Raw genomic sequence first — 20,898 nt, 5'->3', positions numbered from 1 at the left:
AGGCAGCTCCTTTGGAAGTAACAGACTAGAGTCAGCACGTCCTGTCAGGGTGGGATCGGGGCTCTGGGGCACCCCCGACCCCCCACATACCCAGGTGGCCTGGGAGAGGGGACCATGTGGGGAAGGGAGGGACCTCTCACTTGCACGTCGACAGTTTCTGATCCTCTGCGATCTCCCCCTCCCCAAACATGACAAGTCGTCACCAGGAAGGCGCTCCTAACTCTGCTGAGAACCGTGGGGGCCGACTACCGCTCCCCACTCATCCCAGCGGTCTCGGCGGAGCAGTGCTCCGCAGCAACAAACTCCTCCTTCTCCCCGGAAAGATCTCAGCCCCCAGCGATCAGCTTCAACAACCTAGGTAGGCAGCTCCCCTCCTCTCTACCTGGCTCCCAGGCCCTTGCGTCAGAGCAGTCCCTGTGGGAAAGAAACGGGGCCCCAGGGGAGAAGTTGTTGAAGGACGCGAAGGAGGATGGGCAGCATTTGTCAGCCTCGGGGGCAGCCAGCAACCCATAGCGCCCAGAGGCTGCCCGCGGTCCATTTCCCCCGAGAGGGTGCCCTGGACACCCATGAGGTGGGTACTTTCTTGGCCTCTCTGTGCCCTGGGAGCTCAGGTGGGCAGTGAGGAGTGCTGGTGGTGGCTCAGAGCCCTTGGCCCTCTGGCTGTGACCAGGAGCATTTCGGCCACGCTGCTGAATCTCTGTCAGGCCTGGGGCCTGTGTGCTCCTCTTCCGGCCCCTTTGGTGACCTACTGGCCAGGCAACCAGCATCTGCCCCGTGTGTCCTTGGTGTCCGTGGAGACAGCCCCTGAGGAGGCAGAGACCTTCTCTGGGCTTCCTGTGGGCTGGCCCACCCAGGGCCCTGGATTGTTTGGGAGTGGGGTTCCCTGAACAGGGCAGTCAGAGACCGATCCTTGGTAAGCTGGCGCTTTGTTTTTAACTCTTGGCGAATCAGACACCAGCATCTTCAGCCAGGATAGCCCGGCCAACCCTGGAGCTCAGGACAGGCAGAGCCGGCAGCCACAGTTAGTCCTTCTGGCTCCGCCTCTCTCCTCCCCCTGCCCCTCCCCACCCAGGACCTGCCCCCCATCGTTGTCTCTCAATTTTACAGGCAATCAGCCACCCAAGCCAGGCTGGATAGTGGGCCTGGGGCGCGGCGTCAGATGGGTAATGCCCTGGGCCTAGAGGGGCCGCAGAGCCCGCTGTGCCCCAAGTTAGCTGCAGCTCTAGTCCCCTCTGCTCCTTTTTCTCAGCTGCACGTCCCTCTCCCTGGTGCTCTGTCCACGCCTCTCCTGGCCAGTCTCCCACTTATCTTGTCCACTCTGGCCCCTTGCCCTGGTGAGGGGGAGACACACTGCCTGGCAGCCTGCCGTCCTGCTTTGCTGCTTCTAGACTCCGTGCACAGCTGTGGGAAGGGCCCGTCAGAATCGGGATGACGTGACACTGCTGGGCCAGGCGACCTGGGGCCGGGCTGCTTGTCAGGAGGGCAGCTAATCCATTTGGTGGGTGTGGGATGGGCCTTGGGCACAGGGGAAAACATGGATGCTGTGGGTGGGTGCATCCGATCTGAGGCCGCTGAGGAAGTTTCCAGACCTGGGATCAGGGCACGAGGCATCTGGAAGGTGGTCGGGATATCTCCATTCCTTCATGGAGTTAAACCCCGAGGAATGTCCTAGCTCTGCCCTTTTGGCTAAATGACGTTGGACGAGTTGTATAACCTCTTTGAGTCTCATCTGTAAACTGGGGGTAATGATTCTGTGATGGTGGCTCTCAGCAGCACCGGCTCCCGTGCATGAAGAAACGCTTTGTGAACCGCACACACAGGGCACGTCGGGGGTGCTTGTGCTTCGGGGCTGTGGGAGGAAGACACAGGAAAATCGGGAGCTGGCCGGGCAGGGTGGGGCGCCGTTCCCAGAGCAGTGGGCTCCCCTCTGCACTCCAGCCCATCGCTCCCTGAGGGGCCTGTGGCCTCTGGCCCTGCTGTATCCTGGGATGAAGAGCCCTTCCAGGGGGTGGGAGGCGGATGCTCCTGCTAGGGACAGTGGGGTAAGGGCACAGCTCCAGATTTGCCCTCAGGACCCATGGGGTGGCGGGGAGCGGCACGTGCCTGGCCCCAGCCCGCCCTGCCCTGTGCCTCACAGAACTGCAGGACCTCATGCACATCTCCCGGGCCTGGAAGCCGGCCTTCATCCTGAGCTCCATGAGGGACGAGAAGCGGACGTAAGTGTCGGGGGCAGGCTCATGGGCACGGCCTCTGCTGGGTGCCATGCAGCAGGCGTGGGACTTTTTCTAGTCTGTATCTGGCTCTGCAAGCTAGCTCGCGCTCTCTGTAGTTCACAGCAAAGAGACTGAGTCTTTAGGGAGGCTGGGCCTGCTTCTCCATCAATCACCATGCCGGCTCCGAGCCACACGGTGGAGCTGGCTGCGGCCCTGTCCCTTCTCTCCCCGACCCTGTCATGGATTGTCCGGGGAGATGGCCCAGCTCTCCTCTGGAGAGAGCCCTCAGCTGCCTTGATGCTGAGGCTGCTTCCCTCTGATTCTACCCACTCCTTACCCTGCCTCCCTCCAAGAGCTAGTGGGTGGGTTGGTTCCCCAAGCATCTGCCGTATACCCAGGCCCATTCTAGGAGGCAGGCTGGGGCGATGGGCACAAAGAGAAGAAACCCAAGCCCTGTCCCTGAGGACAGTCCCTGGTGATAGTGGTTGTCAGAATCAGTGCCCGCCAGCTCGGAGAGTTACCAGGACAAACGTGTTTCCTATCAGCTGTGCTGTCTCCACCCTTCCCTGTAATGCTGGAGGTGGTTTATTTGTTCTCTGTTTTTTACTATCCTGTGTTCCTAACAGCCTTCCTAGGGAGGCGTTAGTAACCTTGTTTTGCAAATGCAGAACTTGAGGTTAAGTGACTTGTTTAAGGTCACACAGAGTCAGTGTCAGAGCAGACGCAGCCCAGGGCTTCCGAGTCCTTGCCCTTTCTGCTCCTGCAGGCTGTCTCCTGGCTGCACCCCTAGTGCCCTCCCCTGCAGGGAAAGCTCTCTTCTCCCAGAAGCAGCTCCCAGGACCAGGCAGCCACATCGGTGGCTGGGCCTCTCCTCGTCAGAAGGCTCGGCTTCCCCTTGCTGTAGCCCACTCGTCTCCTCGGCCACCCCATGACATGCGCCCTGAGGGTGCACCTGCCCTATCGGCCGTCTCCCCGTTCCCTCCCACTGCGCCCCCCCTCTCACACACACCCCTGCGCAGGGGCCGAGCAGGGTACCAGAGGGAGGACTGACAGGTCCCCACCAGTAAGAGGAAGGAGGCGGCAGATTCTCCAGCAGGACTGGGGAGTCTGCACAAGCCTGAGCGCCCTCCCTAGAGGTGGGGCTGAGACAAGAGTCAGGATACCCCTGTGAGGACCTCCCCACGCAGGTGTGTAAGGACCTCCCCACGCAGGTGTGTGAGCCACACAGCTCGGCCCTGCCCTCCATTGCCAGCCCCACATCTTCAGAAAGTCCTCTTGCCTCTTTGCTCCAGCCTCCCTGGCCAGGGGCCCTGCAGGCCTCCGGCGACAGCACCGCCTCCTCTGCCACGCTCTGGGCTTGCTGCAGGGCTGGGCAGCTTGTCCAGGAAAAGACGAGGGACCCCGGAGGCGGGCCGCGCAGGCTCCTTCATCTACCAGCTGTGTGTCCGTGGGACGCCTCCCGCCCACAGAGCTGGGCCCTGCCCTCAGCGGGGGAAGAAAGGCAGCAAACAGTGACCAAAGTGACCAAAAGCAATTGCGGATGGAAGCGAGAAGGGCTCTGCACCGCAGAAGTGGGTGGGGCAGGAGCAGGCTGAGCGGGAGGGTCCCGATGGGGCAGGCTTCTCTCAGTGGTGACATTTAAGCTGAGATAGAAAGAAGAGGAGGAGACCGGAAGGAAGGTTCCAGGTCAGAGCACAGACGATAGAGGCCTTCTTCCCCAGGGCAGGGGCTGGGCATGGCGGGCCGTAGGGAGACGGGTCAGGATGTGTTGGAGAGTGTGTGACCCGGGAGTCCACAGACCCCGGTCCAGATCCACCTGTGTGACTCCGAGCTTCGTGTCCTCACAGATATGCACAGGGTGACAGGGAGTGTCCACCTGGAAGGGGTTTGGAGCATTTAAGTGAGTTCATGCTGGTGGAAGCTCCTTATGGCTCCTGACGCACAGACGGTCGGTCCTTCCCCCGTGCTGCTCCCACCTGGCTGGAGGGGCCTGACCTTCTTGGACACCCATTCCTTGTGGCCGCGGGAGAGCAGCCCTTCCCCCAGCCTTGTTTAATTCAAACAGACTTTTATCAGGCACCTGCTTCGGGTCAGGTCTGGGACTGGGGATCTGGATCTGACCAAAACCAAGTGGCCTTAGGGAGCCCCTGTTCAAAGTGGGGGAGGCAGACCCAGGCGTCTGCTGAGGCGGCACATGGCCGGGGAGGTCTTCCCTGCCCGCTGCTGCCCTCACCTTCCTGTATCTTTCTCTCTATTGCACCTTTCGCCTCCTGAAGTACCGTGTTTATTCCTGTACTGACTTTGCTGCCACCTCCCCAAAGCCCCGGTAGCACACAAGCTCCACAGGGCTTGGTCTCCACGTGCTCAAGCGGCTACCACGGGGCAGGTGCTCAGGGACACGGCATGCAAAGTGCCGGCTGTAATGGGACCCTCTTCTCTCCCACTGCTGTTCCCACCACAGCCGCGACCACCTGCTCTGCCTGGACGGAGGGGGCGTGAAAGGCCTCGTCATCATCCAGCTCCTCATCGCCATTGAGAAGGCCTCGGGCATCGCCACCAAGGACCTCTTTGACTGGGTGGCGGGGACCAGCACGGGGGGCATCCTGGCCCTGGCCATCCTGCACAGTGAGGGCAGCCCCTGGGCTGCTGAGACAGGACGGGTTGGGGCTGAGACCTGCCCTCAAATTGGGCTGAGTTTGTTCTCCGAGCTTTGCGGAGAACGTCATGGGGGAGGGGAGGGCCCATAGGCCCTTTGGGGGGTGGCTGGGGTGTTGGGGTCCGAGGCTGGAAGGAGGAAGGGCTGGGGGGTGGGCTAGGGTGATGCCCATCCGCCACAGAGGACAGAATTGGTTTCACTCTCAGCGTTGGGAGCATTTTTATACCGGTTGCCTCAACCATTGCTCCCCACGCCCCTGCAAGGCAGACACAGAAGGGCCTCAAAACTGCTGGAAATAAGGAAAAGCGTTCTGCGGGTGGGTGGAGCGAGGGTCTCAGGAATGAGGAGCCACCGAGTCACAAATGCCAGAGCCCTAGTCTGCACACTTCATTTTACTCACAGGGTAATGGAGGCCCTGGGGGGAGAGGTGACCCAAAGTCACATGGCCCTCTGGAGGGCCTGCTGGGGCTAGGAGTCCCAAGGACGCCCATCCCAGCACTTCCCAGCGACACAGGCAACCCACGCAGTTTGCTGTCACTGCAGCTTCCCAGAGGTGACAGGGCATTTTGCTTACTGGACGGACTTCCGGGTAGGCCTTGTCTCGGCTCGAGCGATGTCTCCTTTATGGAGCTGTCTGGGCTGCGTGATGCTGCATGTGGGGGGCCCCCTCAGGACGAGCTACCGCCCGGCGGGAATTGTCTCAGCATCCCTGACTGGGGATCCCTGCCTGGGTTGGGTTCCATGCCCTCCAGCTCGTCCTGCAGATCTGAAGGCACCAGGAGAGGACCCTCCCCCTCCGGGACATCAAGGCCTTCAGGCCAGGCCTGTGCTGGGTGCTAGGCGTGCAGGGCTGAGTCAGGTGCACGCCCCACCTCAAGGAGCCCCGGGTCCCATGGGGGAGGCATAGGCATCCGGGTGTTCCCAGTGTGAGGGGGCCATGGCCCGGCAGCCCAGGGTGTGTGTGGGAGGGACATGGGGCACAGCCAGCCCAGGAGGTGACCTAGAGCAGCGTCCCATGGGGCTCTGGGAAGAGGAGGATTATCAGTCAGCAAGCTGCTGGGACTTCTGTCCCCTGGCCTCTGGGGCCCCATGTCTCGTCTCTGGTCTTCCCTGAGAGAAGGGCCAGCTCAGGGCTGGCCTCCGCCCGGCTGGGCATGAGATCTGGGCATGGAGCAGAGTGGGCAGAGGTTCTAGTTTCTCCTCCAGAAAGGGCCACTTCCTTCTTCAGGGGGCATTTATCCCCCATCCAGGGTCTTCAGGTGCCCGGGGGCTATGGAAGGGATCTGAGAAGACGCCTAGTTCAACCTCTCCTGGGGACAGAAGCCCTCCCCTCCGCAGCCCCCCGCTCGCACGCCCCTGGGCCGGCTGAGGCGTGCTGGGCGGTTTCTCTGTCCTGTGAGGTGCAGCCTGCCCCTTGGAAGCTGTCTGTTCTCACGGGACAGGGCTGGTCTTTCTATTCCATGGCAAACGGGGTGGATCTAGATTTATAAGCTTTTACACATTCAGGACCCCTTCTTTAAAGAAAAAATACAAATTACGAGTACAAGATTAAGTGCCGAGCCTTGGGGCTACCGAAGGGGGTTTCTGCCTGTGGGGGAAGTTGCAGAGGAGGGTCCCAGGAGCCCCGGCTTGGTTGGTGCTTTGGTGAATCTGCCCCCCGCCCCCCCGCTGGATCCTGTGCTCAGGCCCCCTGTCAGGGCAGCCCTCGCGTCTCTCCCCACCTCCGACCCCCTTGTTCCTAGGCAAGTCCATGGCCTACATGCGTGGCATGTACTTTCGCATGAAGGATGAGGTATTCCGGGGCTCTCGGCCCTACGAGTCAGGGCCCCTGGAGGAGTTCCTGAAGCGGGAGTTTGGAGAGCACACCAAGATGACAGATGTCAAGAAACCCAAGTAAGGCTCCTCCTCCTCCTCTTCGGGGGCACAGCGGCTTTGGCCCCAGCCACGCACCCCGTCGGCTCTTCCTGGGAGCAGAGGGCTCCCTGCCCTGGTCTGCTTAAAGCTGAATGGGGGGGTGGGGGGCGGGGCGGCTGGGGGACACAGGTGCAGAGCACCCTCGACCCATGTCTGATGTTTTTCCACCCAGACAGCACATCCCTGGGTCAAAGGGGGTCGGTTCTCATCCCTCACACACACGCTTGCTGAGCACAGCTCTGCCCCCGGCACTGCGTGTGTGTGTGTGTGTGTGTGTGTGTGTGTGTGTGTGTGAGATGGGGTGATGCAGCCATCAGGTGGGAAGGCTTACGATCTGGTTAGGAGATAAGTGACCTAAAAAAATGGCAGCCACGCAAGGCAGCATGTGCTTATTAAGAGGTTCCAGAAGAACCTTCAGCACCACCACTTCTTTGTAGTATTTATTTCCCATCCTGGAATTACATTATTGTCTGCCTAATGCCTGGCTCGCCTGCCAGACTGTGAGCTCCATGAAGCAGGAACGTGACTGCCTTGTTTTTCTGTTGCCCCGGCGTCTAGCACAGTGCCTGCCCCAGAGCAGGCCCCTGAAAAGTGTTCAGCAACTGACCATCTGTGGAAGCAAGGGGGAGAAAGGACTGAGAACAAGGTGGTCAGGGAGGGCTTCCTGGAGGAAGTGAGATGTGAGCGAGCCCTGGAGGATTTCTTTTCATAGTAAAGCTTTTTTTTTTTTCCATTTAAGAATAATACAGTCTTTTAAGAAAATTTGGAAGTTACGGAAAGTGAAAAGAAGAGGAAAATATCCATGATTTATTAACCAAAAGTTAATGTTTTGAAAAACATTTTTTGTATATTTTATCCTAGACATTTTTTTTCTTTTTTATGGTGAAATAGAACATACATTTAGAAATGTACATTAAACAGGTCCATGAATAATTCTAAAGCAGACACCCACATATGACCACCAGCCAAGTCCAAAAGCCCCTTGAGTGTGTGACGGCCCCCATCATAGTTCCTGCTCCTCCCCACCTCCCACGGAGGTAACCGCTCTCCTGTGACCCGGATTTCCTGTCTAGTTTCGGCGCCTGAATGCAGCCCTGAGCACGGTTTCGGTCCTGCCTGTCTCTGGGCTTGGACGGAATCCTTTTGTGTGTTATCCTTCCTTCTGTCAATGCCGCATTCATCAGCATGGTCCCTACCGTTGGGTGAAGCTGTGCTTCATTCATTCTCACGGCTCCTATGACTATGCCCCCACGGTTTATTTCTCCAGATACCTTCGACGGGCACTTGGGTCGTTCCGTTTGGGCCTCTTGAGTCTGCAGTGGACATCTTGGGACTTATCAGAAGACCCCGTGGGGCACGTGCCTAGGAGTAGAGCTGCCAAGTCTGCTTGGCCTCAACCCTTAGATTCTGCCCAGCTGTTTTCCAAAGTGGTGGTTTCTATTTCCACTCCCGTTAGCCATGTTTGAGAGTTCCTGGCACTCTGCATTCTTGCTTATTGTCAAACCAATTTAGCTTTATAACGTTTTTGTCTTTATAAATCTGGGGTGGAAGATACTGTCTCTGTTGACTGGAATTTTCATTTTCCTGATTACTAGTGAGGTTGAACACCTTTTCGTATGTTTAGAGGCCATCTGGATTTCCTCTTTTATAAAGTTCCTATTCAAGTGTTTTACCCATTTTTGGCAAAATTGGGTTGTGTGCTGGGGGTTATGAGGCTTCTTAATTCTCTTTTTTATATTTTGAAAACTAGTCCTTTGATGGATCTCTTCTCCCACTCTAGGCTTGTCTTTTCACTCTCCTTACGGTGTTTTGTTGATGAACAGATGTTCTTAATGCAGTAGAATTTAGAAATGTTTTCCTTATTATGATTTGTGCTTTTTATATCCATTCAATAACCCTTCCTTAACTGGAGGCATGAAGCTGCTTTCCTGGGTCTCAGGTCGGGAAGCTCCCTCGATCTGCCTATCACGTTTAGGTCTTTTATCAACCTGGAGTTGATTTTTGTGTCAGGAGAAATCCGATTTCCTGTTTTCCCCACAAATAACCAGTTTCCCCAGCCTCATCTGTGAAAAGTCTGTCTTTCCCTCCACATCGCAGGCCTTGCTTCCTCTGCAGTGGGTCCAGGGTCTTTCTTGTGTCTGTTTTTGACCACGGAGCCCTTATTCTGCAGTGTTTATAGCAAGTTTATAGCAGGGCTTCCCACCTTGTCCTTCTTCAGGGCTATTGTTGGAGGCCCTTTAGAGAAGTAGTTAAGAGCATGTACCCTGAAGTTTCCTTTTCTCGAAAATGGGAATAATATACTACCTGCTTCCTGGGGCTTTCATGAGAAGTAAAAAAGTTGTGTTTATAAAGCAGGTAAAAAGCACCTAGCACATAGAAGTGCTGTATAAGATGTGGGTTATTTGTTGCTATTTGCGCTTCCATAGAAATTGTAGAATCAGACTGTCAGATTCTACAGAAAAGCAAATCCTGTTGGGATTTTGATTGTGATTACATTGAATCTGTATGCTTTATTTTTTTCTTATTGAAGTATACTTGATTTACAGTGTTGTGTTACTTTCTGGTGTACAGCAGAGTGATTCAGTTATACACACACACACGTATTCTTTTTCATATTCTTTTCCATTGTGGTTTATTATAGGATATTGAATATAGTTCCTTGTGCTATACAGTAGGACCTTGTTGTTTATCTATTATATATATAAGAGTTTGTTGTGAGCTTATTTAGGGGAGAATTGACATCTTAAAACACCAAGTCTTCCAATTAGGGAACATAGCAAAACATTCCATTTGTTTAAAGTTTGTCAGTACAGTTTTATAATTTTATCTATAGCAGTCTTACACGCCTGTTATTTTTACTCTTAAGTACTGCATATATTTTGTGCTACTGTAAATTATACATTTTTAAACATTTCATTTTCTAATTGTGGTTGGTATTTAGAAATACCATTTGTTTATTTTTAAAATTTTAATTGTAAGATAACATAAAATTTACTATCTTAATCATTTTTTTTCATCGTAACCATTTTTAAATGTACAGTTCAGTAATGTTAAGTATATTCACATTGTTGTGCAGCTAATCTCCTGAACTCTTTCATCTTGTAAAACTGAAACTCTGTACCCATTAAACAACATCCCCATTCCTCCCCTCCCCCGGCCCCTGGCAACCACCATTCTACTTTCTGTCTCCATAAGTTGACTCCTCAAAGTACCTCTTGTAAGTGGGATCATACGGTATTTGTCTTCTTGTGACTGGCTTATTTCACTTAGTATAATGTCCCCAAGGTTCATCCATGTTGTAGCATGTGACAGAATTTCCTTCCTTTTTAAGACTGAATAATATTTTATTGCATGTATAGACCGTATGTTTATCCATTCATCTGTTGGTGGACATCTGATTCATTCCACCTATTAGCTATTGTGAATAATGCTGCTATGTCCCCCGGGTATACACAAAACTGTTTGAATCTCTGCTTTCAATTCCTGGTGCCTTTTACAGAGAGGATTCTGATGGGTTCAATTTGCTAATATTTTGTTTAGGATTTTTCTATCCGTGTTCATGAGTGAGATTGACCTGTTCTTTCCCATTTTTAGGTTGCAGGGTTTTGGTTTTGAGGAAGTGTCTCTTCTTTTTCTGTTTTCCAGAAGAGTTAATATAATAGTGATTTTATTTCTTCCATGAATATTTGGTAGAACTTGCCAGTGAAGTCATCTAGACCTGGAGTTTGCTTGGTAGGAAAATTTTTAATGACGGAATTAATTTTTTTAATGGTTATAACACTATTCAGGGTTTCTAAATGTCTTTTTGAGTTAGTTTTGGTTAAATTATGTTTTTCTAGGAATATGTCCATTTCATAATAAATCTTCAAATTTACTGACATAGAGTTGTTCCAAAATTCTCTTATTATCTTCAGTGTCTGCAGCATCTGCTGTGATGGCCCTCTTCATTCCTGATTATTTACACCTCCTCTTTTCAAATTATAGTCTTGCTACTACAAGTTTTTTAATTGAATTAGTCTTTCAAAAAACCAGCTTTGGGCTATTTATTGGCTCTCTATTGTATGTACATTTTCCGTTTCATTAATTTCTGCTCTTATATATTTAGTCCTTCTTGTACGTTCTTTGGGCTTATTTGACTGTTCTTTTTTTAACTTCTTGAAATAAATGTTTTGCTCATTGATTTTTTGGCCTTTTTTCTCTTCTATATAATATATGTATATATATTATGTGTGTGTGTGTGTGTGTGTGTATGTAAATCTAAACACTTTCCTCCAGGTACTGCTTTAATTACAGCCTTATAAGCACAATTATGATTTTTCAGTTCAAAAATATTTTCTAACATTTATTATTATTTTTTAACCATAGGTTGTTAAAAATGGTGTTTCTCAATTTCTAAACTTAGGGATTTTTCAAGTTATCTTTTTGCTATTAATTGCTTTGTAGCCAGGGGACATGCTCTGTTTGCTTCTGATCCTTTAAAATTATTGAGACTTGATTTGTGGCCTTCCTCAGTCAGTTTTTGTAGATGTCCCATGTGTAATTTAAAAGAATGTGGATTCTTCATTGAATGCCAATATTTATACATGTTGATTGAGTCGTATTGGCTAGAAACATTGTTAAAATTTCCAAATCTTCTGTATGTATACTAATTTTTTTTGTCCACTTCTTCTGTCAATTACTGAGAGAGATACATTGAAATCTTCCACTCTAGGGATTTGCCTTTTGACCCTTCTGTCAATTTTTACATTAATATTTTGACACTATGAGATTAAGTACATGTAAATTTAAGTTTTTATGAATCTTTCCGGTGAATGGAAGGAGCTCTCTTTATCTCTAAGAATACTTTTTGCCTTAATTTTGTCTGATATTAATATAGTTATACTACCTTTCATTGGTTATATTTGCATGGTATGTCTGTGCTCATGCTTTAATTCAGCCTTCTTGATCCTTATGTTTTACATGTCTCTCTTGTAAATAGCCTATAGTTGGATTTGTTCTTTATCTAATCTGTGCATTTAGTCTATTTATAGATTTTTATTGCATAGTAATATATTTATTTAAGTTATTTAATTAGTTAAGTCTGATTTAGCTGATTGGTTTGGCTATCAGAACCTTCATATAGTTAATCTAATAGTTTATGTGGCTGATCCATTTATACTTACATAATTACTCATATTTTGGGGATGACATATGCTATCCTATTTTGTTCCGTGTTTCTTGCCTTCTTTTGGATTTACTGAATAGTTTTAATCATTACATTCCACCCCCAACCCAATAGTTTGAAATTTATGCACTCATTTCTGTTGTCTTTTTTTTAATGCGATTATAGAAGTCTAAATGTAATTGATACCATTATCCCCCCTCAGATAATCAAGGATTTTTTTTTTTTAAAGAAAATTGCAGAAGAATTTGGATGGCACAAACTCATTCTTTTTTTTTTAATTTTATTTAATTTATTTTTTATACTGCAGGTTCTTATTAGTTATCCATTTTATACATATCAGTGTATACATGTCAATCCCAATCTCCCAGTTCATCCCACCACCACCCCCCACCCCCCGCTTTCCCCCCTTGGTGTCCGTACGTTTGTTCTCTACATCTATATCTATATTTCTGCCTTGCAAACCAGTTCATCTGTACCATTTTTCTAGATTCCACATATATGCGTTAATATACGTTATGTTTTCCTCTTTCTGACTTACTTCACTCGTATGACAGTCTCTAGGTCCATGTCATCTTATGGGAAAACCCAAACAAACTTTTTGGCCAACCCAATAATTACTTTTCTGAATTTTAAATCTATCTTTTCTTTTAAACCTCACAAGATATTGTTTTTTGAAGTTGATGTTTATTTATATTTATCTAGTGGTGAGCTGGGAAACCAGATCTCTAGGGGAATAAAACCCTGGTTTGTAGTGTTTGCCAATTCCCATGGCATAAATACCCCCACCATGGCTGATTTCAAGCATCCAACAGTTTAACAACCAGCTCATGAGATTTAGCAATAGGTTCTCACAAGCCAGTATGAGCTGGCTCCAGCTCATATATGTGTGTATGTATACGAGTATGCATATGTGTGTGTGTGTATGTATACATGTGTATCACTTTTTTGCTTTACAGTCTTTCCTGTGACCACCTTCCTCCTGCCTAAAGTACCTTCTTTTGCCTTTCCCATAGAGATGGCCTGCTGGTAGTGAATTCTCCACTAACAGAGTTGTTTGAAAATAGGTTTATTTCACTCTCATCATTTGAAACTAGTTGTATTTCACCCTCATCAGTTGAACATTCTTTTATTTCTCTCTTATTCTTGTTGAGTATAGAATTCTAGGCTGGTGATTTTCTTGTAGAACAAGAAAGATATCATTCTATACCTTTTAGCATCCATTGTTACACTTGCGGTCAATTTCAATTTAACTCTTGCTCCTTTGAAAGTAAGTAGTCTTTTTTCCTCTGGATGCTTTTATTTATGTGTTTGTTTATTTGTTTTTGGTGCTCTACAGTCGCACTATGATATATCTAGTTATGAATTCCTTCTAATTTATCCTGCACGGGATTTGTTGGCCTTCTTAAATCTTTGGATTCATGTCTTTCTTCAGTTCTAGAAGCCTGAGTCATTATCTGTTCAACCTTGCCTCTGCCTAATTTTCTCTTGCCTCTCCTTCTGGAACTCCAGTTAAAAATGTTACAGCTTTTCTGTCTTTCATGTCTTTTAACTTCTCCTGTATATCCTTTCATTTTATCTCTCTGAGTTGAATTCTGGATAATTTCTTCTTACCTATTTTCCAATTCACTAATTCTCTCTTTAACTTTATCTGATTTTCCATTTAACCTATTCATTGAGTTTTTATTTATTTATTTATTTAAATTTCTAGAAGTACTCTTTGTTTTTTCTTCAGATCTTCTAGGTCATTACTTATAGTTTTCTATTCCCTGAAAATATTATCAAGCTTGTGTTTGATGTCTTTCAACATTGTAAGCATAGCTGTTTGTTTGTTTTTTTATAATTTTATTTTATTTATTTATTTTTGGCTGCATTGGGTCTTCATTGCTGCACGTGGGCCTTCTGTAGTTGCTGCAAGTGGGGGCTACTCTTCATTGCAGTGCATGGGTTTCTCATTGTGGTGGCTTCTCTTGTTGTGGAGCATGGGCTCTAGGCACACGGGCTTCAGTAGTTTTGGCATGCGGGCTCAGTAGCTGTGGTTCGCGGGCTCTAGAGCGCAGGCTCAGTAGTTGTGGTGCATGGGCTTAGTTGCTCCACAGCATGTGGGATCTTCCCGGACCAGGGCTCAAACCTGTGTTCCCTGCATTGGCAGGCAGATTCTTAACCACTGCGCCACCAGGGAAGTCCCAAGCATAGCTGTTTTACAGTCTTTTGAGGATTCAAATAACTGCTGTCTGTGTAGGTATGTTTTGCTGTTTATGTTGTTTATGCTTATTCTTATTCATGGTGTTTTATTTCTTGATGTCCCCCTTCCCACCTTTTTCGGAACTGTGTGGTATTCCTTAGTGTTGAGAAATATGTGCAGATTCTGTGAAGCCTAGAATGAGGGTATCTTCTCCAGAGTGTCTTATGTTGTATCTTCCAGGTACCCACGTACAGTAGCATCTAGGGTCACTGTAACTAAATTCTTGGCATGAAGGTTTTGGAACTTCCCCCCAGGTGATGTGAATTTAGACTACAGATCTGCAGGAGGGTTAGTTTGTGGTTATACATTTTCAGGGATTTTTTTTTTCTCCTTTCTTTGTTTAATGCCAGCCAACTTTACTCACAGCCTCCAGGGGTGGGAAAGGGGCAGGTTTATTTCTGGCTTACCCTTATCCAAGGGAGTAGCCCTTTGGGATTACAACCTAATATGGGGAGGGTCTCCCATTAGATCCCTAACCTTTAGTGAACCCTGGGCTTTGACTTCTGTCCCTCTGGCCCCATGAGGCCATCAGCATGGAAGTTCAAATTGATAGTTCGGTGTCTGCCTTCAGGTCAGAGATGGATCTGTGCTCCATTTACCTCTGTGAGTTCTTGCTTATCCTCAGAGTTTACCCTCATTTTCCTTTCTATCTTATCAGATCTTCTGTGCTTTTTTTTTTTGAATTTTTGAATTTTATTTAATTAATTTTCTTATACAGCAGGTTCTTATTAGTCATCAATTTTATACACATCAGTGTATACATGTCAATCCCAATCACCCAATCTTCTGTGCTTTTAAGATCAAAAAAAATTTTTTTTTCCAGCATTTAGTTTTTTGTTCATTGAGAGGTATGTTCAAATAATCTTTCCACAAGATTCTTAGAGGTGGAAAACTAATCTTTTTTTCCCATGCATAGTTTTTGTTCCCTTTTCTTTATATTTTTCATTGTAACAAACACATTTCTGTGTTAGTCTCAACTCCTTGCTAGTGTAATTTGAAATGGCTGCAAAACATTCCATTGTTTAGGCATGCCCTCCTATTATTTCCATGTAGAGCGTTCACTTTTCACTGTAATAAATTACACTGCATGAATAGCTTTAAACAAAAAGCTTTCATCGTAACCAAGATTATTCCTTTAGGCTGGATTTTCCAAAACGGAATTCCCAGATAAAAGAGCCAGGACAGGTCTTCCCTGGTAGCGCAGTGGTTAAGAATCTGCCTGCCAGTGCAGGGGACACGGGTTCGAGCCCTGGTCCAGGAAGATCGCACATTGGAGCAGCTGGGCCTGTGCGCCACAACTACTGAGCCTGCGCTCTAGAGCCCGCAAGCCACAACTACTGAACCTGTGTGCCACAACTACTGAAGCCCACGCGCGTCTAGAGCCCGTGCTCTGCAACAAGAGAAGCCACCGCCATGAGAAGCCTGTGCACGTCAACGAAGAGTAGCCCCCGCTCGCCGCAAGTAGAGAAAGCCCTCGTACAGCAATGAAGACCCAACACAGCCGAAAATAAATTTTTAAAAAAAGAGCCAGGACATTTGTAAGGGTCTGAATACATATTGGTTTCCAAGGGGGCTGTGTCAGTCTACACTCCCCTCAGTATTTAAGGATGTCTGAGTCTCTTGAGACAGGAGTCTTCTTTAATAGGTTGTAGACTCACATGGTAGAACACTGATTAGGTATCAGAGATGACACGCTGAAAAGTCTCCCCCGACTCCTGTCCTGGAGCTGCAGCCCCTAAGCAGTCCCCTGTCCCAGAGGCAGCTCACTGTTGCCAGGTTCTGCACATGGGTCCTTCCAGAGTTACCCTCTGACCAAGCAGATAGGTACATAGGGTCTTTTGGGGTTTGTTTTTAAATAAATGGTGGCATATTACACACACCATCCTGAACCTTGCTTTTTCCACTTAAGTATAAATCTTGGCGCTCACCATCCATCAGTACATGAAGCAATACCTCAGCCGTTCTCCAGCAACACAGGCCCCACTGCGCAGAGGAGCCACGGAGCATGAACCGTCCCACTGGTGGACATTTAGTTGTTTCCAGTCGTTTGCTTTAATGCCATTAATAGCCTAGTGTGTGCCCATCTCCCCACACATGTGGGAGGGTCTTAGGATGGGTTCCCAGAAGTAGGAATGCTGAGTTTAAGAATTAGTGCGTCGGCAGTTTGGACAAAAATTGCCAAAGGTGGATTGTCAAGGGCGGATGGGTCAGTGGCTTCAGTGTCCTGCTCCTTGTTTCTCTCCAGGGTCATGCTGACAGGGACACTGTCCGACCGGCAGCCGGCTGAACTCCACCTCTTCCGGAATTACAAGGCTCCAGAGTGTGTACGGGAGCCTCGTGTCGGCCAGAACGTTAACCTAAAGCCTCCAACTCAACCCTCAGGTTAAAACCATGCTTGATGCATCTGTGGGAAGTGATTGGCCCGAGAGGCTGCAGGTTGGTGGGTGGGAGTCGCAAGCTTGCTGCCAGGCACCCCCAGCCCACCACCATCCCACCCACTGCCCTGGTCTTCCCTCCCAAGGGTATCAGCTGAGGGCTGGCAGAGCCGGGGAGCCATCAGGCCTCGGGCAGGTTGCACCCTGCCTTCCACCAGGATGGCGGGGCCAGACGGCATGGCCTGTCGGTCCTGCTTCTGAAGAGTCCCCAGCCTCACCCTCGTCCCACAGTGCCACGTGCACACACACACACACACACACACACACACACACACACACACCTTTAGATCTGAAACACACATCTCTTGTGCCACTGGGCCCCCTCCTCCCCCACCCCCAGAGCAGCTGGTGTGGCGGGCAGCCCGGAGCAGTGGGGCAGCCCCCACCTACTTCCGGCCCAGCGGGCGCTTCCTGGATGGCGGGCTGCTGGCCAACAACCCCACGCTGGACGCCATGACGGAGATCCATGAGTACAACCAGGACTTGATCCGCAAGGTGAGAGCCACCTCGGGTTGGAGGGGCTGGACGTGACCGCCCACAGCGGCCTCTCCTGTTTCTGCAAACCTTGACTGTACTCCTGGGCTGACTCCTGGGAGAACAAATGGCTTTTCTTCATGCGTTCATTCATTTGTGCACTTAACAGCAATTTCACGTCACACTCGAACCTGCCTGATTGGTGGTGTGTGCCCGAAGCACTGTGCTAAGAGGGATTCTGAGGCCCAATCCGGACTAGGTGGTGAAAGGTGTTATGATCAATTAACAGCATCTGCTGTTTGTGGGGAGGACAGCATGCATACCAGTATGTGCCAGTCACAGGCCTAGCCACGCTGCCTGGCCTGGAGACACACGCTTGCCCTTGGGGAGCTCACATTTAGGGGAGACAGTCCATAAACGAGGACACATCCATCTGCGTGTTTTAGGTGCTGTGACAGAACTGTGCAGGGCCCAGGAACATCACCCCTGCTGAGAGACATGAGGGCTCAGAAAGGGCTCGCAGAGGAGGGGAGCCCATGCTGAGGCCTTTGGGGATGGGGCAGTGCGGTCAGTGATCCAGAGGAAGAGAAGCGGCCCTCAGCCCGAGGAGCTTAGTGCAGAGGTGGGCAAGGCCCACTCACGTTAGGAGAAGCAGTGTGGTGCAGGGGCCTCTGGGTCTGGGGCCTGTCTCTGCCCGTGCTTCACTTCAACCACTGCCTAGGGCTATTGACAGTACCTGCCTGGGGACTGTCATGAGGCTTCCGTGGCCTCTTATCTGTGAAGTGTTTAGAACAGTGCCTGGCCCTGAGTGTGCCGCATCCTTGTTGGCTGTAGTTGTCACTGCGGTCATCACCAAACCCCTGATGAAGCCCCAGGCGGCAGGGAGGTGAGCGCCCTCTAGGGGCCAGATGTGGAAGGGCAGGCTTCCTGGAGGAAGAGGGAATCAGTGAGAGACTGTGGGATGGGGAAGGGTGCTCAAACATCACCCGTCTGAGTGGATGGGGAGCCTGGGTAGGTGGGTTGCCAAGGTTGCCCAGAAGATTGGCAGCAGAACTTGTTCCGAAGCAAAGGAGAGGCAGCACAGGCTGTGCTTCTGCCACAGGAGGCCTGTACTCCTCCTCACAATCCCCCAGGGAGCCTCTCTTACCCCTGGGTGCCCCCGATCTGTGGGGCAGGCCTCCTCTGACCTGTCCTGTCCCAACAGGGTCAGAGCAACAAGGTGAAGAAACTCTCCATTGTCGTCTCCTTGGGGACAGGGAGGTCCCCACAGGTGCCTGTGACCTGTGTGGATGTCTTCCGTCCCAGCAACCCCTGGGAACTGGCCAAGACTGTTTTTGGGGCCAAGGAACTCAGCAAGATGGTGGTGGACTGTGTGAGTATGGGCCCCTCCCCAGGCCCACTTCCCTCGGGATCTCAGCCCCAGGATGAGGCTTCCCGTGGGACCCTGGGTGTCATGGGGATGGCAGGACTCTGTTGACCCTCCTCAGCCAGCTCAGGGCCGGGGGTGTTCCCCTATACAGTGTCTCAGTGCTGGCAGGGACCTTCGATGACCACCTACAGTGGGATTTTCAAGCATTTTTTAGCTGTGGATTCCTTCCTTCAAACACAGCCCATGTGGAAGCCCAGAATGTCACATGGACAAAAGCTAAGGGGGCAGGGAGGTGGAGGGCTGTCCACTCAGCCCCTCCAAGCTCACTGACCCTGAACGCTGCCGAGCCACCTGTCAAAGCCACGGACCGTGCCCCTCTGCATAGCTGGGACAGTCACTGCAGCCCAGAAAGGGGGATTTGCCCCAAGTCACTCTGCTGATAGGGGGCTAAGCCAACCTGGAACCTGGGGACCCCAGGCAGGGGCTGTGTGTGTGGTGTGTGCTGGACGCTCACAGAGGCTGCTTCTCACCAGTGCACGGATCCGGATGGGCGGGCCGTGGACCGGGCCCGGGCCTGGTGCGAGATGGTTGGCATCCAGTACTTCAGGTGAGGGCTCTGCTGGCCCCAGTCCCCAGCCTGGACTTTCCCTTTCCCCAAGGGGCTGCTCTGTGTCCCGAGTCCGCCCCAGTCCTAGCTCTCGTCCCCTACCCAGGCCAAGTGTCCTGGGTGTGACCCCTCCTCCTTGACCCGGACAGATTGAATCCCCAGCTGGGGACAGACATCATGCTGGACGAGGTCAGTGACACGGTGCTGGTCAACGCCCTGTGGGAGACTGAGGTCTACATCTACGAGCACCGGGAGCAGTTCCAGAAGCTCATCCAGCTGCTACTCTCACCGTGAGGCCGCCAGGCCCCCAGCCGTCCCCACCCCACCCCGCCCACCCAGGCCCAGCTGGGAGGCTGGGCGAGGCCCAACCACCGCTGGGAGGCTGGGCAGAGCCAGGCCCAGGCGGCTCTGTGTCCACAGACCCGGCCTAGGGGGGCGCCGGGCTTCCTGCCTAAGGCTGGTCCTCAGGCCTCTCTCCCCCTCTGTCCCCGCCTGCTGGCACTTTGTGTCGTTCCAGCTTAGAAAGCCTCAAGCCTCACTCAGGCTGCTCCCTGACCCCCAAGGTGGCTCAAACACTAAGGCCTCCCAGGAGGCCCCAGGTTCTTCCCGGGCCCCTGGAGCTGCAGAGACCCCTTCTACCCTCTGCCCTCTCCGCTGGGGGTGGAGCTAGAGAAACGGGCCATCACCACCCCATCGGGAGGGGAAACTTAGGAGTGGGGTGTCCCATTCGACTTGGCCCCTCCACATACCCAGCCGCCCACCCACGAGCTCTCCGCAGCTCTCAGAGGTCGCTCCTGTGGCTTCAGTTATCCTTCCCGACAGGAAGTGGTTTACGACAGGAGAGGGGCTCCAGGGGCTGCCCCAAGCTGTGAAATAAATGGTTCGATTCTGGTTTGCCTGTGTTGTGAGTGCCCCCCACCCGCCAGCCCCCCTCGGCCTTGACCTTCAGCCTTGGCTGTCACCTGCCTGTGCCCACGCAGACGGATGGAAGCTCTGGTTCCCAGGCTCCGCGGGCCAGGGACACCTCTTCTCTTTAGGCCTCCCCAAATCAGGGCCTGGGGGTGTGCAGAGGCGGCCGCCAGGCCCGCCTGCCCCACGGTGGAGGGCGAGGGAGAGCCCCACTTGCCAGAGGAGGGGATGAGACCCAGAGAGGGCAGGGGGCTCAGGCACCGTCACACAGCAAGTGACCAGGGCCAAAGCGTGCCCGCAGGTCTGTGCAAATCCAGGGTTTGTGCTGTCTCGTCTCTGGGGGTGGGGGGGGGCAGCGGGCGTAGGAGCCTCAGCCCCTGGGCTGCAGGTCTGAGGGGCTCAGGGCAGAGAGGGGGCCTGAGAACAGTGACGAGCCGTGGGTGCCTTCCGCCTGCAGGGATGGACTGCCAGGGAGGGTCCGGGGGTGGTCACTGCACAGCTCGAGCCCAATAGGGTGGGCACTGCCCAGTGTAGGTAGGTGGGAGGGCGGGGGTCCCCCAGAGCTAGGGGTCCCTGCTGGCCTGGGAGAGGCTCTTCCTTGAAGAGGAGGTGACCCAGGAGAGTGGCCATCCGTGCGTGCCCACCAGTCCGCGGCTCAGAGGGGTAAATAATTGAAGGGCAGGTCACACGAACCCGCCCGCGTCACAGAATGCCTTCCCCGCCGGGTCTGGTTACGCCCCAGATCGCATTCTGACATCCCTGGCTGGTGAATAATTAAGCTGCCACCTCCTCCTTGGCCAGCCCTCCATCTCCGGGTCCCACTCTGCAGCCTCCTTCACAGCCCGCTGAGCAGTGGGCATTGGAGGGCACCGACCCCCAGTGCTCCCAGCCCTGCTAGCGCCACCAGCCTTCTAC

The 20,898-nt window shown here is 51.5% G+C and overlaps 1 protein-coding gene across 5 annotated transcripts in view; it reads left to right on the top strand.

Moving 5' to 3' along the window:
* PLA2G6 (phospholipase A2 group VI) overlaps positions 1-19,965 on the top strand; it is a 51,099-nt gene extending 31,134 nt beyond the window's left edge. For 4 of the 5 annotated variants that reach the window (XM_068560933.1, XM_068560935.1, XM_068560934.1 and 1 more), the window contains 9 exons: positions 197-358; positions 2,138-2,216; positions 4,675-4,838; positions 6,612-6,762; positions 16,435-16,571; positions 16,965-17,119; positions 18,303-18,470; positions 19,001-19,074; positions 19,224-19,965. In XM_068560933.1, the coding sequence (XP_068417034.1) occupies positions 197-358; positions 2,138-2,216; positions 4,675-4,838; positions 6,612-6,762; positions 16,435-16,571; positions 16,965-17,119; positions 18,303-18,470; positions 19,001-19,074; positions 19,224-19,368 (1,235 nt within the window). In that variant the 3' untranslated portion in view covers positions 19,369-19,965. The remainder of the gene's footprint in view (positions 1-196; positions 359-2,137; positions 2,217-4,674; positions 4,839-6,611; positions 6,763-16,434; positions 16,572-16,964; positions 17,120-18,302; positions 18,471-19,000; positions 19,075-19,223) is intronic. The other variant, XM_068560937.1, reaches the window with a different exon arrangement.
* Positions 19,966-20,898: the final 933 nt, after the last annotated feature.

The sequence above is a fragment of the Eschrichtius robustus genome, chromosome 13 (genome assembly GCF_028021215.1).
Source record: "Eschrichtius robustus isolate mEscRob2 chromosome 13, mEscRob2.pri, whole genome shotgun sequence".
NCBI classification, from domain to species: Eukaryota; Metazoa; Chordata; class Mammalia; order Artiodactyla; family Eschrichtiidae; genus Eschrichtius; species Eschrichtius robustus.
The sequence above is the reverse complement of the archived record's forward strand: the minus strand, read 5'-3'. Positions and strand labels throughout refer to the sequence as shown.